Below are 19,677 nucleotides of genomic sequence, written 5' to 3'. Positions count from 1 at the left end.
TATTGGGAAAATCCTTGAAAAACATTTGGTCTTTCAACAAAATTATTGTAATATAAAAGAAGTTCCATCATATGTGCCCAAGTTTTTTCCCTCCCATCATGTAGGCAAGTATAGGTTGGTGGGTGCGCGCACATGCACGCACACATGCACACACACGCACACACACTTGTTGAAATATGGGCTTGTAGCAATGAAATGAGATCCTCCAAACTTGTTTATCTTTATTAATGGTAAACAAAGAAAGCAAGTGATCCAGGTTCAGTTATTAAAAATTAAGTCCTTATCAAGTCCTCAGCTTTCCCAGCTTTAGATTGCTCTAGGTGAGATATCATCAAGTACTCAGCTTTCCCAGCTTTAGATTGCTCTAGGTGAGATATCATCAAGTACTCAGCTTTTCCAGCTTTAGATTGCTCTAGGTGAGACATCATCAAGTACTCAGCTTTCCCAGCTTTAGATTGCTCTGGGTGAGACATCATCAAGTCCAATTGATTCTGTCAGTTACCCACTTCAAACAAAATCACCTCCACACCATGGAAACATCCATGAAATAAATAAAAAAATACATCATAGTATAAAATGTCCATACAACAGACTAGATACCTGGATGGCAGACATGTTTTTATGAATCATTACTTTCTTAAAATGCAAAAATCTATATCCTGGTGATGGTGTTCATGAAAAGTTCATTTGCAAGTGTGAATTACATGGTGTAATTCTGATTAAGGCTTGTTAGTTCAAAATGGTTCATTACCAAGTATGTTTTCCCAGGTCTTCCAGTAAACACATGTTCTGCATGTGCTAAGCAGATTCCTGCTGTTCAGGGGAATTACCTTGTCTGATCATAACATAAATTAATTGTATTATTCCTGCCCCAGTTCATATTTACGGAATATCCATACTGCAAACAACACAGACCCTGATCTGCAATTACCTAATGTGTCAGCAGATCAGGGTTTATTTTGCTTGTTCTATTTGCATAGATCCAGATCTGAATGGATTATGCAGTGGCAGTGGCATATCTGGGTTTGTGCAGTTGGACTTCTTGTATAAGTATATACAATATGTGTGGACATGTTCTTAGTGCCAAATAAAAAGAAAGCCATTTTGTTTTTAGAATATCACTATAGAAAAGCGCGGTGAATCTACCAATGTTTGTTTGAATATTCTGATGGAGGAAGTTACAGTTTAAAATATGATGACAATATATTGTGTGTGTATGTCTGGATTTTGACAACCACATTTTAAATTTTTATGAACTATTTTTACGTGATGTACCATAGTTCTTCTAATAGACACTATAATGGTCAGTGTGATTTCTAAATTGGGAGAGGGAGAGTTTATTAGATTATTACTAGCATTATTACCATCATCCTAGACATCCTGCAGTAAACAGTTAAAAATTATACTTGGAACCCAGCATCGAGCCACTGCAGTATGCCAGTTATATTTAATCATGTGGTTAGCAGATGAAAACATTTGTAAATTAACGCTGTTTTTAATGTTCTAACAGTTGTTTGATTATTTGGACATACCATAATGGATCTATTTGGAGCTATAATCCTCAATAGGGTAAGAATTTGTTTTTTTTGTGTGGAAAGGTGGGATGTTTATTAGAAGGGAGGCTTCTATTTGAATACACTTCAGATGAAACATTTTCAGAACCAGTAATAATCTGTGAACCCATGAGATTAAAATACGTGAAATGCTTTCCTTTAAAACATACTATGCAAGGATATAAGACGCTTTATGAAATTGCAGAAGATTCCAATCTTGTAGTCTATACCACTTTTAACTTGTCTTGGGCCGTCAGACAAGGAATCCTCATAGCCTTGCTTTGTTTTCATTCTGAAAAAAAGAATAGTTCTACCTCAAGGTTAATGTCAGTGAGAGTGTCTTGGATGTTACAAAATGTGATCTTTGTTATTGTGTTATTCTTCACCAATTATCTTCAATTCCCTGCTAAATTATAGGCACATGTTGTATCATGGCTCTAATTAAACCATCTGGCAAAGGCATGAATGAGTGCAAAAGTTAGTATAAGATTGTTAAGGAGATGAGAAGGTGTTTGCCACCAGGGCTTCAAGTGGAACAGGTAAAATGGCATGAAATTAGATTGATATTAAATTGAAGAGCTTGTAATTAATACATGGAAGTCAGCCAACTCATTCTGCCATCAAGCTCTGATGTTTCTGTTTTTTTTATCTCGGGGGAATCAGATCCAATAATATGACTTGAGGTAAAATATGACAGGTTCCATCTTGGCAGAGTTTTGAATCTCCCATACCAGAAAACTCAATATTTATTGTTGTTATGAAATGTCTAGTGGATAACATCAGTTCTTTTTGGCCAGTGTCTCTCGGGTTTGTGAATGATGCCTCGATAAGTACAGTACAGGGTATTCATTTGGAGTTAACAGTTTTCATTGAAAACTGGAACAGCTACACTTGCATATATGAACAGCTTACTTTCAATAGCTTAGTAAGATCAGAATATACTTTTGATTGTACTCATTGCAGTTGAATTCCTATTGAAAGGTTAAAGGCTAGGCATTAGAATGCAAACATTGTGACTGACATAGTTAAAAATGGTGCTATAAGAGTATTAAATTGTGGTGTTACTTTTGCATACATTTACAAAATAAATAAAAAGTATTAGAGCTTAGATACTGCTGTAGTTTAATTTGTTTTTTTTTCTTTCTCATAAGCCTTTGACTTCACATTTATAAACTGCTCCAGTGGCCTAGTGGTTAGAGCGTCCATCTCAGATGCAGGAGGTCACAGGTTCGAATCCTGACTGAGTCATACCAAAGACTTGTAAAAATGGTACCAGCATTAGATGCTCAGCATTAAGAGGTTAATGTTAGGACTGGTTGTCCTGCTGTCAGGATAATGTGACAGGATGGGACATGATACTAGCTGTCTGCAGCATGATGTCCCAGTGCTAGACATCACTATTAACTGTGACACTGCCGACATCATAGCGATATGACTGAAATTTTTTGAAAGCTATGTTAAAAATCCAAATCACACACACACACACACACACACACAAACATACACATGCATTTATAAATTGGCATCCTATAAAGAGAAACAAAATCACGTGACGCAAGTCATATAAGACCAGCTGTTGCCCTGCACAAGCTATATTTTTACTTTCCGCTAATTAGCAGCAGTAAATTATATACAGACTGAGTTTTTTCAGTGGCATGGTTGATATTTTGATCCCTTTTTTAAATTCAGAATAGATTGTTTTTAAAATTCCTGTCTGTTATATTGTTGATACTCTTTATTATATTGTTGATATTTGTTATTATATTGTTAATATTTTTAATACAGTATCAGACCTGCAAACTCTGTTCAGGTCAGGTTATTCAAACTTGTGGCATTAGGCTGTAATAGTTGCTGACAAAAAGATGATATACCATCACTCAACCCATCTGACTTTGTTGGGTTCAGTGTTGATGACACTGGTGCTAACATGGAAATATCCTCCATGAAAAAGAACACAGCACACATCCTAAGTCCTTTCAGTTGTCGACAAACAGCTAAAGCACTTGTAAAGGCAGATAACTCTTTCAGGGATAATGTCGTTTATGGGGCCTGTGAAAGGTTGGATTGACAATCAGAATTAAGTCGTAAGGCCTGAACTTTGTTGAATTAATTGAAGCAAGGAAATATAGCACATTTCTGTGCGTTATTTGCATTAGCCCAAAACAATTATTGCAAATAGGATAAGCATGCTGTTGTGGAGAGTGTTATTTCTGACATGGACAGTATATGACGAGACCCTAGTTAGGGTTTGACCATGGAGAGGAAAATGTTAATTGAAATGCCAGAGAATTTTTGACAAAACCCAACCGTAAAAAGCATATGCTGCTTTCAAGAACTTTGTGAGCTGAATGGTCCCATTGTCAAATCTAATCATCTTGTAATAAACAAGGTTGCAACTTCACTGGAAAACAAATATTCTAGTCAGTGCAGTCAGGTCACCCCAGTGTCTTTTCTTTTCTTTTTTGTTTGCCATGATGGCTTGTGAATTTTTTTAAATATCAATACAAACTTTGTCTCTGGTGAGATGACTATGCATATAATTTCACTGGCATTGACCCAGAGAGGCACTTCAGGGGAAGAGGGTTCAACAGATTTTGTGCATAAAATAACCCCAAATAATAATGGCCACATGGATGCTCGGTGAAACATGCAGATGGTATAGAATGAAAAAAAAAGTTGAAAAAATTAGGCAAGTAATTTTATGCTTGGCTAAATATTCACATGTCTTGAGACAATGGTAGAAAAAGTAGTCTGCTAATAAGATTTTACAAATATTTATGCAATTGAATTGGATAAACTTGAAATAAAACATGAGATATTCGTATGAACAAAAAGGTTCTGGTATAAATTAAATGACTTCCTATGATTTCTAGCTGCTTCTAAATAAAAATGGTGCCAATTTAACATCCAATTTAGCCACACAACAGCCATTTTGAAAACCTTATCTCTTTAATGGAAAGTCATATTTTGAAAATATTGTTATCTCTATTCCTCCGAAATAGATGTCTATATGAACATAGGGTTTTCACTTCTTGTGATACCCAGCCAGTCCCAGATGAAAATGGTGCCAGTTGTAGAACCAATATTACTGCAACAGTGACTGTCTTAAAAATCTCTTCACTTCTCCCCTTGAATGGATATCATTATGACATGGGGTTTTTCACCAGAAGACCTCAGATGATGTCTAAAATTGTCCTAAATGAAATTTCCAACCTGACATCCAATATTTGCACCAGAGCAGCTAATTTGAACATTTTGTTATTGTTGGAGAATATCAAAGATGGTTTCAACACTTGACATTTAAAAGGAAGTACATGTAATGGTCTTATCTTCAATTCCTAGAAATTCTTTTTGTTCAGTAGAGCATCAGTCCTTTCAAGAAACTCTTGTTAAAGTCAAGTTTTAATCTGAATTATATACTTAGTATTGTGCTATGTTCTTCTAAATCTCATACATACATTATGAATTTTGATTGCCTTTGACTATGTACTGTGCCCCCCCATCCCCTTTTCAAACAAAACCTTCGACATGAAAATGAAAATCACCACCTCACTTTCTAAAATGTTGGCAGCTATCAAATGGTATAGGAGGAGTTTGTATTGTTTTGAATTGAAATCCTAAAATACAGGAGTTGTCAATATTCATTCATTACTAACAGAAATATTTGTTATTTTTGCAGGGAGGTACCAGTCGGGAGTCTTTGGTCTCCCATAAGAAGGAACTTTGGCTGCCCAGAGAGCCCAACAGTGTTGCCACTAAAATGACAGACTATACGAAGTACACAGACGAAGATGAGCTTCATCAGATTGTATGTAGCAAACTCTATAAATATGTACAGTTAAGGACTGTGATTTTTGTTTGATATTTCATGCATCGGTTCCAAGTTCTTAGGATCAGTTCCAACATGTAAAGGAAAATCAGTTTGGTCAGACTGTATCAGATCTTACAAAAACCCTTGAATTTGATGACATCAGTAATATGTCTATTATAAACCAGGTCAATTGTATCCCTATGAACATTGAGAGATTGGACATAAAATGATGTCATTGTCACTTTTATTGGTTAGTATCTCATAACTAACAATATTTGGAGGGGATATTGTTATGCCTTATCTTTTGTTACCCTCTCAAATTTATAATTACTCTCTCTATATCTCGGACCCTATTTTACATACAGTTATGGAATTTGGTTTTTGGATGCATCCCAGGAAGAGTAACTTGGCCTTACCCAAACTAGGTCACTATGTCTTAATTAGTATGCTTGAGTAACACCATTAATACTTTAGATATTTTTCCATCTTCTCATCTAATCTTCATTAATATTGGTAACCAACCAGGATATACAGTATTCCCTTATCAGAATATACTCTACTCCATAGACCAGGATATCTAGTACTCCCTTACCAGGAATTACAGTCCTCTCAAACCAGGATATACAGTATACCAAGATATACTGTACTCCCCAAACAAGATATACATTATTCCCTAACCAGGATATGCAGTATTCCCTAACCAGGATATATAGTATTCCATAACCAGGATATACAGTATTCTCTAATCAGGATATGCAGTACTCACAAACCAAGATATGTAGTACTACCTTACCAGGATGTACAGTACTCCCCAACCAAGATATACAGTATTCCCTAACCAGAATATACACTATTCCATAGACCTGAATATGTAGTACTCCCTTACCAGGATATACAGTACTCTCAAACCACGATATACAGTATACCAAAATATACTGTACTTCCCAACCAGGATATACATTATTCCCTAACTAGGATACATAATATTCCCTAACCAGGTTATACAGTATTCCCTCACCAGGATAGACAGCACTCCCCACCAGCATATGTAATATTACCTTGCCAGCATTTTTGTTGTAATTCCTCACCAGCATATGACAGGGATCAATTGATAATGATTAGCACTGAAAATAGTACTCTTATTTATAGCTCACAGACTCAGCTGCATTATTACTAAGAGTAGCTGCACCTACAATAGTAGAGAGTATAGCTTTCATTTGCAAAGTATTAGGTCTAATAAATGTCCACAAACATGGAAAACTGCCAAGGTTATACCATTGCATAAAGTAGGAACAAAAGATGATGTAAATAACTACAGACTCAACTCTTTTCCTTGTCTCTCCAAATTACTAGAAAAACATGTACATGATTCTTTTCTCAACTGTTTAAACACTTATAATCTTATTCATGATAATCAGTCTGGCTTTTGCCAGAATCACTCCTGTGAAACTGCACTTGTATCTTTGATTGATAAATGGCTGAAAGCAATTAGATCAAGGAGAAATGGTAGGCACTATTATGGTTGATTTTCATAAAGTTTCTGGTCTTGTAGACCATGAACATTTGCTTGAAAAACTAAAACTCTATCAATTCAATGAAAACTCCCTCAACTGGTTTACTTCTTACTTAACCAGTAGAGTGCAAAAGTATTTTTAAATGGTCAAATTTCTCAAAGTATAAATATTAATTGTGGAGTACCACATGGCTCTATCCTCGGACCTCTATTATTCCATTTATCAATGACTTACCCGCTTACTTCAATTTCTTCTACTGACCTCTATGTATTTGATACTACACTGAGATGGGTAAAACCAAAACGGTACTTGAAACTAACTTACAGGATGCTCTCAACATACTTAAAGTATGGCGCAAGGAAAACAGTTTGATCATAAATAGAGAAAAAATGAAAGCCCTACTAGTTACAATGCAACAAAAACGAGCAAGGCTAGATAGCAACAAAAAAATCCAGGTTCTATCTGACAATGTAAGCCTTAATATGACCTCTCATGAAAAAATTCTTGGTGTATTCGTAGATAACAATCTTACTTGGTCTATTCACATTAAATATGTTTCAGAAAAGGTTAATTCTTATCTTTGGCTACTGAGGAAAATCAAAACATACATTCCTCTTCAGTATAGGGTCATCTTTTATAAAAGTTATATTCAGCCATATCTGGACTATTGTAATGTAATATGGGGTAATACCTCTAATTCAAACATAATACTATTAAGACTCCAAAAGAGGGCTTGCCATTTAATTCTAGATCAGTGTATAGACAATTTCCAGGATGCAATGAATAATATAAAGATTTTAACAATACATGAAAGAATATTTTCTTCGAAAGGCCAAATTGATGTATAAAGTATCCAGAAAAGCCATTCCTGTTTATCAAAGCAAAGTCTTTCACCAAAGAGATGCTGATGGTATTCCAAATTTACGGTCCATAAGAAGTAAAAATTATATTATATCAAGGCAAAAGAAGGAATTGTTTAAAACAAGCTTTCAAAATACTGGTCCACTGGTATGGAAAAACATTCCCAGTGACATAAGGCAGGCTCCAAGCATTCCTTTTCATAATCAATGTCTCAAATGTATGAAATCTTTAGACAATTGAACAGTTTTAGAACAATAAATACTGCCTGCTTTTCTGTAATTTTGCATCATTTTCACAGTTGAATTTTCCTATGCAGGATGATATTTTATATATGTGTATGTGTTCACAGATGGCTGTGCATATGTTCCAGGCTTGATACTTTGATTTTTAAAATCATTTAATTATTTAGTGTCAAGCCAGATTCTTCACCTCATGTTGTATATACTGTATATATTGTACATAACAGATAGAAGGCCTCAAGGTAGATTATTAGTTCTGTAACTGAGTTACCTTCTCTAAATGAAGTCTTTATTATTATTATTATTATTATTATTATTATGTCAGACAAACCAGCATATACATTACTCCTTCAACAGCATATACTCATCAGAATATATAGGACTTCCCTCCAGCAAGTACAGAACAGTCTTAAATATGCATTTCCCTGTCATTAGCATATACATTACACCCTTTTAGCATATTCATTTTTATCTCATCAGAATATATAGGATTTCTCTCCAGCAAATACATCACACTGTCTTGAATATGTGGTTCCCTGTCATAAGTATATACATTATTCCCTCACCAGCATATTCATTTTTATTTCTTCAGAATATATAGGACTTCCCTCCAGCAAATACAGCACACTGTCTTGAATATGTTGTTCCCTGTCATAAGCATATACATTACACCCTTTAGTATAATTCAGTCCATGATGCAACACAGTTAATGTTCATGTATCTCATTATACCATTCAATCATATTTTTCTGTATACTACACCCCAGTATAAAGTGACCTTACCTGTCTATTAGGGGTGCACAACCTTTTTTGGCCAAGGGCCATATTGCATTTTCTAAGACCACTTCAGGGCCACAAACACTAATTTCTTTAATATAATTGCTGTTCATGGGCCAGATTTCTGTGTTGTTTTAATTTGCCCTGAGGGCCGGACAGAACATGTTCGCTGGTCAGATCCAGCCCTCAGGCCAGGGGTTGTGCACCCCTGCTGTATATTATCATATACTTTTACGAATCCTCAAAAACAGTATTATAATTTGGGGAAAACTGTACCCTGGTCTGCCATTGTATTCTTTGCAGGCAGATCAGGGTCTTTGTTGATTGTTCATGTTAGCAAGCAAAAAGTATAGACCTTGATCTGCTTATGATGGCAGGTACAAGTCTATGCTGTTTGCATTTTGCTGCATATTATGTGATGGCAGGTACAAGTCTATACAGTTTGCACTTTGCTGCATATTATGTGATGGCAGGTACAATTCCATACAGTTTGCACTTTGCTGCATATTATGTGATGGCAGGTACAAGTCTATACAGTTTGCACTTTGCTGCATATTTTGTGATGGCAGGTACAAGTCCATATTGTTTGCACTTTGCTGCATATTATGTGATGGCAGGTACAAGTCTATGCTATTTGCGCTTTGATGCATATTATGTGATGGCAGGTACAAGTCTATGCTATTTGCGCTTTGATGCATATTATGTGATGGCAGGTAAAATCTATGCTGTTTCCACTTGGTGCATATTATGTGATGGCAGGTACAAGTCTGAGCTGATATGTACTTTGCTGCATATTATGTTGTGGCAGGTAAAAGTCTATGCTGTTTGCACTTGGTGCATATTATGTGATGGCAAGTTGGTACAGGTCTATGCTATTTCCACTCATATCGATATTAATGTGATGGTAAGTCTGAGTCTATGTTCTTGGCACATGGGTGCTCAGTATTTGCAGGTGAATACAGTCATAGTAAATTTTTGAGCTGGAAATAACCAAAACTACTGTTCATGATTTAAGTTTCTTTTCTGTTAGATAATGCAATAAAATCAGAAAATATTTCATGAATTTGGAGAAATGACAACAAGATTTTCATATGTAAATAAACATAGGCAGCATTTGGAGCCAATTTTGCATGTATCATTTATTTGCCTTCTTTATCTGTTAGACGTTTAACAATAGTATTTACTGTAAAACTGTATAACCAAATTTTCAAAACATTTCCATCTCTATAAATGACCTATGGAACATAGACAACACAGTTGTCATGTACAGACTTGTTAGCTCTGCAGCTTAGGTTGAATTGCAGTTTCAGTACCTATACAAGTAGGTGTTCGCTCATCCTTGATTGGTAGTTTTCTTGTTGTGTTCCATAGTCCTCCACAATTGTAGAGCACCTTTTCTGACATAAGATCTGTCAAGAATGTGCTGTACAAAAAGGTCCCAATTCGGTTTAAAAATTTTTTTTCGTCAACAGAACCAACACCTTGTCATCAAACATTCCTAAAATTTATACCAATGAATGCTCTTTTATTTAATTTGTTTCTTTGAACCATTCTTACATCCCTCAACAATATCACAAAACACTGGCTCCACTATACGAGTTGTCAAAATATATATTGTTCAGTTAAGATGACTAAACGACTAGTGGGTGAGAAAAAGACCTATCTCAAAATGTGTAGAATGGATTGAAAGTAGGTTAAACCCCTGGGAATAAGATTTTTTTCTAAGAAACAATCTTATAACCTCAAATTAGATTTCCTGTTAGGGCCACATACATTAGGAAGAGTGTATTAGACTAATTCTTCTTTATCAGTATATATCACATCATGACACCAAAAACCCCAACAAATATATAAAAAACATTACCTTCATCTTTTTTTGTCTGGATCATTGATTGTCTATCATGTAAACAAAACTCTTTTTCTTGATCCCATAAATATTTATTCCCCTAATATTAGAAAGCTGCTTATGGTACTTGTACTGTATTGATAACATTTTTGTTTAATGCTTTTTCTCAGCTTCAGAAGTCAGAGGACATTGAGGAAAGGAGAAAGATCCGAGCCCGAATAAAGGAACTTAGAGAAATACATCAGAGTAAGTACTGTATTTTGCAGCGGGAAATCTTCTGGATGCTTGGTATATAGATTTCTCATTACAACACCGGTAAAGTTGGTCGCTGAATTCTTTAGGCATCAAATAACTAATTAGCAGCTCCAAATCTGAGCTAAAAATGGTTCCTTGATAGATAGGTGTCCAATACAAAGATAAAGATGATTAAATAGAAGAGAAGGGAAACTTAAAATGTTGTCCTTTATCAGTATGTGATATTTATGTGTCTACCAAGACTTTATTGAAAATAAAATAATTTGGGGAGGATAATTATTTTAGTTTCCTTGTTTTTTTCCAGTAGATTGGATTCCTTGGGGGTTGCTTGGCATGTCCTGCATGTGTAACTGGTTGCTTGGTTGGAGGTTTTGATGCTTCAGCTAATCTCGAAATGTCATGGTGGCTTAGTATTTGGCATTACAAATTCACTTTCATTAGGCATAATTCATACAGCCTTGAAAATTCCTGGAATTGGAATGGCTGCCTTGATAACTCTTTGATTTTTGTAAAAGTTAGCTTTATCCATTAGTATGGTCCTGAATTATTTGAAACTCCTTTAATTTTTCCAAAACACCTTAAACATGTCTGAGGTATGCAAAACACTAAAACAATAAAATATATCACTTTTTAAATTAAGAATTTTTGTTATTTATTTGACAAAAATAATGAATTTAAAGTAAAAGGGGATAAATTGGGTGGAAAACATGGCATTAGTGGTTACCAGATGGAGTACTGTCTCTTTGCTGCAGTTCCTTGCTAATTAGTGAGGTGCGTTTTTGTTCTTCTACAGTTGTGCCATTTATGCAGCAATAAACAAAGTAACATGGAGAAATTTAAGTTTCAATAAGAAAAATACTTCTTGAACATTTTTGAAGTCTTTAAAAAAAAAAAAAAAAACACTTGAGAAGTCCTTGAAGCACATTCCAAGGTTGTTTGAACCAAGAAACCTACCATCAAATCACTCTGGGCTGTGTATCATTTTTGTGCCCATGGGCACTGTACTCCATTTTCCTTGATACTAACCATGGGCACTGTACTCCATTTACCTTGGCACTAAAAAAGTTACTTATTTTAATTGCAGTAACACACTGCCTGTCAGTTTTGTTTTGCTTACCTCTTTTGGGATATGAGTTCCATTGTCCAAACTCAAAATTTCAACTTGACATCAGATAAAACTTTCTAGAGTGCTTGAAAGGAGAGAACACAGAACCAGTCTAACTACTACATCATAGGATCATGGGTAAACTTGCTTCCTTAGATACCTGTTACATTAAGACATGCAAAATTTCTTTTCAGAAATTTGCCTTCAGTGTAGTGTTGAAATACATTCTTCAGCATGCTATTTTAATTTTAATATATTTATTGAGTGATTATTTCCTCAGTCCTTGCAAAGTTTATTTCTTTTATTAGTTCTTTTGTTGGTTTAGGGTCTTCATTGTGATGTGTCATTTAGTGGTGCTCTTTGATGTTTTTCCCCTTTCCCTTACCTGATGTAATGTAATTCCACCAGTGTTGTAGTTCAGGACTTTTAACAGTATTCCATTATATTCTTGCCATTATTAAGTAGGCATCATTACCCAGTTGTTGTTTCCAGAATTGTTTTTTCTTTGTTCATCGGCTGATAATTAATAAGTACTTCTGCTTTAAGCGGTATACTAATTGTTGCATCGAAATAATTTTGCTTCATCAGTATATTTTAGAATGACTACTTGCTTAGTCATTTCTGCTTTAAGTTGCATTAAATAAATTTAGTGTACTCTTTCTGGTAAGTACTCACTTCGCCATAACCAGTCGAATTGTTATATTAAATGTCATTACTGCACTGTTTCGGCGGTATATTTATGCAGTCAAATACTTGCATACTATTTCCTCTTTCAGAGAGTACAAGTTTTGGTAGTACATATTTTTCTTCTCAGGAACATCTCAGAATGTGGGCACAGAGAGTGACCCCATGTGATACATACCCCACATGTTTAGCTTGTATGAAATGCATACATTCCTCTTTTGTTTATTGTCATGTTTATGGTTTGGAACTGGCCAATATTTGGTGCCATTACAAAGGGAGAAAGAAATGCCCTTCTTCCATCTATACTCCTCAGTTTCAGGAGTATATGGGATCTTCATCTCCTTGATCCCAGTGGTTGCATCAAATGGGAGAAGAGAAGGTTGGAAATGTCTCTTCCTACCTATTATGGGATCCACTGATTATCTTGGGATCCACCATTTGCAAGTGGATTGTCCCTACCCTCAAGAGAGCTAGTCAGTCCCTGACTGACAGGGTCCTTTTGTGCATAAGAAATAAGTCGCATAACGTCAGGGCTGTTGCTGCTTAATGGGCCTGTTTTAATCATTTGTCATTGGAGGATGTCATGAGAGCCATGCTTTGGCAGTCACACTAATTTTCACTTCCATTTACTTTTGGTCACTGGCACACTAGAACAAAGGCATATTTTCCTTGGTCCCAATTGTTGTAGCATAAAAAGTGGCCCTATCTGCTGTGGTGGACACCCCATTGTAAGGGTGAATATATTATTGTTATACCTGTGGATGTTTTTTGGAGGCTGTTAGCATCCCTCTGACCTGGAAAATTAAGCAAGGCAATAGTGACAGGCAATATATTACTCCTATTAAAATGGGGACCCCAGGTGGCTGAGTGGTCTAAAGTGCTCCCATTTACCAATCACCACCATTTCATCTCTGCCCTTATGGGTTCAAGTCTCAGGCTCAGCCATTGGGGGTATTTGATAAAGCTGCAATTAGCTTCCCATGGGTTGGGGGTTCTTATGGGGGGTTTTACCAGGTTTTATCAGGTTCTTCCTCCACTAATTATACTAGATGCCATGTGTAGCCTATCTTGCACTGAGAAATGGTGTTAAACTCAAAACAACAATAACAACAACAACTGCTGTTAAAAAAATGAACTTTCTTTGTACTGGTGATATAATTTTAATAATGTAATACTTACATGTCACTATTGCTAGACCACCCCCCAGCTCCCGTTCTGATGGCCCAAGCATTGTCTGGATCCATGTTAGAGAGCAAGTACATCAAGCTTGAACCTAGGACATGGTGGTCAGACTGGTTCTGGGTTCTCTCTGTTGTAGATTTCTAGAACATTCTATCTAATGGGAAGTTGGAATAATGAACCTGGACAAGATGATTTTGCATTCCAGTCCAGGTGTGGATGGTGATAGTGATACATACTTAATACATTATTAAAATTAGTTTTACACCACAAAAAAATACATATTGCTGTAGTGCAAAAACAACAGACCAAACCATTCAGGCAGTCTCAGTGTAGAGAAAAAAACATACAGAAACTTTTTGATTCTGTACAGACATTGGAGATAACTTTGTTAGGTCACTCGCATGGTAAACTTGCATTCAGTTGGTTGCAGGTTTGATTCCACCATTGCCTTGTCCATTGAAGTCTTGTATGTGCTTATGTGCCATTGAATACCAATCATTGATTAAGTTTTGCTAAGGCTTGTACATTTTGTTGCAACTGCTCCAGTGACCAAATGGTTAGAGCGCCTGCCTCGGATGCGGGAGGTTGTGGGTTTGATCCCCGGCCAAGTCATACCAAAGATGTACAAAAATGGTACTAACAGCTGCCTTGCTTGGCGCTCAGCATTAAGAGGTTAGTGTAAGGACTGGGCAGCCTGGTGTCAGGATAATGTGACTGGGTTGGACATCATGCTGCATGTCTGCAGCATGATGCCCCAGTGCATGACATCACTATAAACTGCCACACTGCAGACATTGTAGCGATATGACTGAAAAGTTGTTAAGGCTACATTAAAAATTCAAATCACACACACACACAAAGACACACACATTTTGTTGCATAACCAGGTAAACTTAATTGATCCTCCATGGACTAACAAAATGGCTCTTTTCTGTGTATGTATTTATTATAGAAGCTCACAACATTGAATTTGTGCAGACCATGGCTATTACTGCCGTGTGTATTTTCAAGAGATTTTCGCTACTAGCAAAATATTTAGTATTCATGTGTATTGTAGAAGACTGGGAGGAAAAGAGACAACAGCGAGAAAAAGAGACTGAAGATGTTATCCGACGAAAATATAGAGTTGCAGAGGAGGAGAAACAGCGAAAACTCGAGGAATTTAAAAAGCAAGCTGCTGAGCATCGTGACAGCAGAGCACAGGAAATATCAAGTCAGCTGGTTCAGGAAAAGTTCAAAAGTGCTGAAGAAGACAAGAAGAAAAAAATGGAAGCATTTGACAGAATGGCACAGGAAAGCACTTCTGTTACTACAAGCACCAGAACGGAGTCAACAAAAGGTAAGTCTTTAGTTTTTAAGCCAGTAATTTAATTTTAAAATTTTTCGTAGTCAAAATATAATATTTTGAAATTAAGGGCAAAAGAACTTAAAATAAACTTAAAAGTAAGAATATTTTACTTGGTAGTATAACTAGATTTAATTATAGCATTTTGTTAAAACAATTTGGTCAGATCTCAGTTTAAGAGGTGAACTTTGCTTCCAGTAGGATAAAAGGGAGTAAAACTATGAATTGACTCTTGGTGAAAAATGTCTTGTTAACTGATTTTCTTAATGAGAAACATTGTTCTTTTTTCAAGAAAGAAAGAAAAAAAGAAGTTAAAGTTGCAGGATTATCATATCTTACATGAAGATGTTTTAACTAGCAGTGTAAGTTTGGCTATATGTTTTTCTTAAAACAGAAATTTTGTTTTCTCTATGAAATAATTACTAAAAAAATAGTTTTATTTGAAATATTTAAAGTAAACATTATAAAAGGAATTTTATAAATATATTTCCCTTTGACGTTATCTGCAACCAGAGTGTATTGCCAAGAACTATGATCAAAATCAAGACAATTGAATATATATTGTGTATCTGTACTTAAAACTGTACAAAGAATACACAGTCACTGAAAAAAGATTTCAAACTGCTTCCAAAAGATTTTTTTATCTAAAAGATTATTAATTAATGACTAATTGTTCAAAACTAGATTTGTATGTGTATAACATGTATACCCCACTGCAGGTCAGAAGAGTGTAAAGTCCCAAAATATACTTGTTAAAAAATAGCCTAGACAAATTTGAATTGTTATAATGGCATGAAAATCTAAAAAGGTAATCTGCATAAGCAGACCAACATGCAAATCAGATTCCACCTTTAGTGCAACAGTGTTTTGTTCCAAATGTCAGAGTTGCAAAAGTTCAGAAATTTGTAAATGTCAACAAGTAGTGGCCTGTACACATACATACATACATACATACATTCATTTGAATATGATACGTACATACATACATACATACATACATACATACATACATACATTTGAATATCATACATACATACATACAGTGTGATCCCGCTATAGCGCGCTCCATTATAACGCGAATTCAGATATAATGCGGTCGTGGCATGGCTCCCAAAATTTCATATACATTTATTTTTCTTGTGCACAAACAAATTCTTAAAAAGTACGAAAAAACGTAAAAAGTTATTATTTTGGGGAAGAGATCACGTATGAATAATACAAGACGATCGTGGCTTGGCTCCTGAAATTTTATATGTATTTTTCTTGCACACGAAAAAGTATTTTTCTCGTACAAGAAAAAGTTTTTTTTTCTTCTTAAAAGTAAGAAGAAGAAAAAACGCATAAAAAGTTTATTCTGTCATCGTGTAGGTCTTCACCAATGTCGCAAACTTGGATTGTTTTTCCTTATTGGTTGCAAAACATACCATGTGGCTTTTTTATTTGTTGGCGACATTGTTGTTTGTGTAAACTTTTATATACAACCATTGGTTTGGAGCGCAGAAATGCAGAGGCCCCATGAAAGGAAGCCGCAAACTGGATATAAAATGCACTGAAATTTATCTATTGTTACGTAAACGAATTCTTTGTCCATACTGACAAACCATCTAAACAGTGCATTGTTATATCATAATCCGCTTATCATAACATCTAGCATGAGTTCTTTATGCTGTGAAGTATCCGCTTTTTTGTTGTTGACATTTCTGGTAACGGAGATCAACCGGACGAGGCATTGTCTCGTAATCTATCTTTCATCGGATTTTTGGCCGCTCGCTAGTAATTATTTACAAAGACTGACATTTGTATGTGGATGGTAAGTAAAATTCCTCTTCGTTTCATGCAGAAATAAATCCTTCAGAACGCTCACATTTTCTAATACTCCCTGTCATCAGAACACCTGCGTCTCTATCGTCCGTTGACTCTTTGTTAATTTTCAGACGCAAGCGTGGAAGGCAGCATCACGCTGCTAGCACAAATGTTAAAAAAATAAATTTAAAAAAATTAAAAAAAATTACTTATTGGTTTATTGAGTAGGCATGGAGGGACAGTAACTAGCATAGTCTAAACGATGGCCAATTCCTTTTTAAAAATGTACCCAGATAAAATAGTTTGCTGAAATTTCAAAAGGAAACAGATTACCTTTGAAGCACCGACTGTTATGAAAACATACTCAGCAAATGGAAAAAATACCAGTCTCAATCGTGCAATACAATTATTTGATGTTGCCGCCACAATAAGAAATGGGCATTCGTTTGGTTCACCAAAGCTGTCCTTTAGCGGTGACTTCAACAGTGCATGCACCCTTCATCAAAGAAAGCCGACTACAATCTTTGAATTACAGCAAAGAACTTTTCTTCAAAGGAAGTCAGTACCAAACTTAAATAAAAGTGATGGAATCTGATGGATTTTTGCATTTTCCAACGTGACTGAAACACGTTAACTGTGCTGTGAAAGTTTCCTTTTTGTAGGGAAAAAGTTTATGCCAACGGCGGCTTAAAACGGAAACTAACTTTTACCGACGTGGAACGTACTTTAAAGTAAATGTGCTTCATCATTCGTTACGTGATTGTGCTATGTTTTTCCACTGAATTCAGACCAATATGACCTGTTACAAATATAATGAATATTTTAAAGCTGTGTTTGCATATTTTCGATGGAATCACTTGTATTGTGGATTCAATGTATATGATGAGGTTCGTAGATGAGTACACGGTGTTGATACTCTATTCATGCTATATATTAGACATTTATATATAAATAGGATTCACGTAGATGTACCAATTCGTGGTTCTCTAAATAAAGTAAACTATTATATTATGTCTTCTCTGTTTTCACTACAGGTGTATTTCTCATTTAATATGCATCAATTCAAGATGGTAACTGTGTCGACGAAGCACGTATTTTACCGCCTGCATTTATTACCCCCCCCCCATTTTTCTTTTGCTGGGGGGGGGTACATTTTCTTCAGCTGAGTTGGTTGCATATAACATGGTTCGGTATATAACGCGGTCGGGTTTTATGGCTACCAACTACCGTGTTATAGCGGGGTCACACTGTACACACACACACACACACATTTTGTCTACCCTAAGTGATTTTTCTAGTATCAGGCTAACAAGGTTTTCTTTTAAAAAAATGAAGACTTTTCATGTTTGTAAAATACTCCATCAAATGTGGTCACTGTTTTTAGACATAGAAAAGCATTTAGGTTTCTTCTTTCTCATACATGAAATAGATTTGTCCACACTTGAGAGAAAGCAACCTGGCATATGGACATTTCAAATGTATAGACATTGTGCTGATGTAACTTCAGATATGGCTACTATTACTAAAATAGAAAAACCTCACCTAACTTCTTTTTCAAAACTGTTGAATAGAATTTTACTAAATTTGACTGAAAGTGTCTTGGCATGAAGACTTTTTAAAATTTTAGATCAATGATACCAATCCACTACTGTCATTATAAAAAATAGAAAACCTTTAAATAACTTTGTCTCCAACACCAATGAATAAAATTTGACAAAACTCAAAGGGCAGCATCATGACGTGAGGACCTTTTAAATTTGATCTGCTAACAAATATGGCAGCCATTAAAAAAGAAAATAGATTAACCTTGAAATGACTGCTCCATAACCATTGAATAGGATTTTACTAAGCTTGGCAGAAAACATCCTGGTATGTCACATTTTTTGGATGGGTCTTCAAGTGATAAACATGGCTGTAAGTTCAGTGTTTTTCAAAACCAATCACTTCCATTAGACATTATGGGATAGGGGACTAATGCAAGGTTTATTTACCTGTGAAATTAAAGAGCTTAACAACATGCAAAGATTTTGTACCTTAGTTTTAATTTAGTTTTACTTAGCAAGCTATCACAACAAAGTCATGGGGCAGAGCGTTTGGAACTACACATTATGTTCTTAGACTCTTAACATACATGTATTTCTGCTGAACTGGTAATATCCAAAATTGTATATTAAATTGCCAGATAGCAGAGGTGCTTATTTGGTGGTGATGGTGTAGAGTGCAACACATTTGTCTGTGTGGTCCCATCTGTCTGTGTGGTCCATCTGTCTATGTAGTCCATCTGTGTGGTCCCATCTGTCTGTGTAGTCTATCTGTCTGTGTGGTCCCATCTGTCTGTGTGGTCCATATGTCTGGCACTACTTCATTTCTGCTCAGTAAGACCATGTTTAACTTAGAAATTTCATATTCCTTCTTAAACCAAGGTCAATTATGCCATATTGGCATGGGCATCCATGTCCTCGTGACCCATATAAAGTTAAATGACTATTGATCCATATATTTTTAATTTCTTTTAGTATGATAGTTTCTTTTAAATTGTAGATGGGGTTAAAACGACAACAACAACAGTTCGTAAAACAGAGACAGTTGGTGGTGTTGGTGGAACAGCGTACGGCAAACCTGCCGGTAGGAAACTGACAGCTTTTTTGTGTTATCTCACTCAAAGAGGAAGCCTTTCAAAAAGCTCTAACTCAAAATTTATTG

At 35.5% G+C, this 19,677-nt stretch overlaps 1 protein-coding gene across 1 annotated transcript in view; it reads left to right on the top strand.

Moving 5' to 3' along the window:
- LOC149777142 (uncharacterized) overlaps positions 1 to 19,677 on the top strand; it is a 263,171-nt gene that overhangs the window by 198,607 nt on the left and 44,887 nt on the right. Inside the window, exons 16-19 of the mRNA XM_089941376.1 lie at positions 5,233 to 5,361; positions 10,771 to 10,846; positions 14,884 to 15,165; positions 19,516 to 19,599. Coding sequence (XP_089797502.1) covers positions 5,233 to 5,361; positions 10,771 to 10,846; positions 14,884 to 15,165; positions 19,516 to 19,599 — 571 coding nt within the window. The remainder of the gene's footprint in view (positions 1 to 5,232; positions 5,362 to 10,770; positions 10,847 to 14,883; positions 15,166 to 19,515; positions 19,600 to 19,677) is intronic.

This window comes from Sinohyriopsis cumingii, chromosome 18, assembly GCF_028554795.1.
Source record: "Sinohyriopsis cumingii isolate HCF-2022 chromosome 18, ASM2855479v2, whole genome shotgun sequence".
In the NCBI taxonomy this organism is placed as follows: Eukaryota; Metazoa; Mollusca; class Bivalvia; order Unionida; family Unionidae; genus Sinohyriopsis; species Sinohyriopsis cumingii.
The sequence above is the reverse complement of the archived record's forward strand: the minus strand, read 5'-3'. Positions and strand labels throughout refer to the sequence as shown.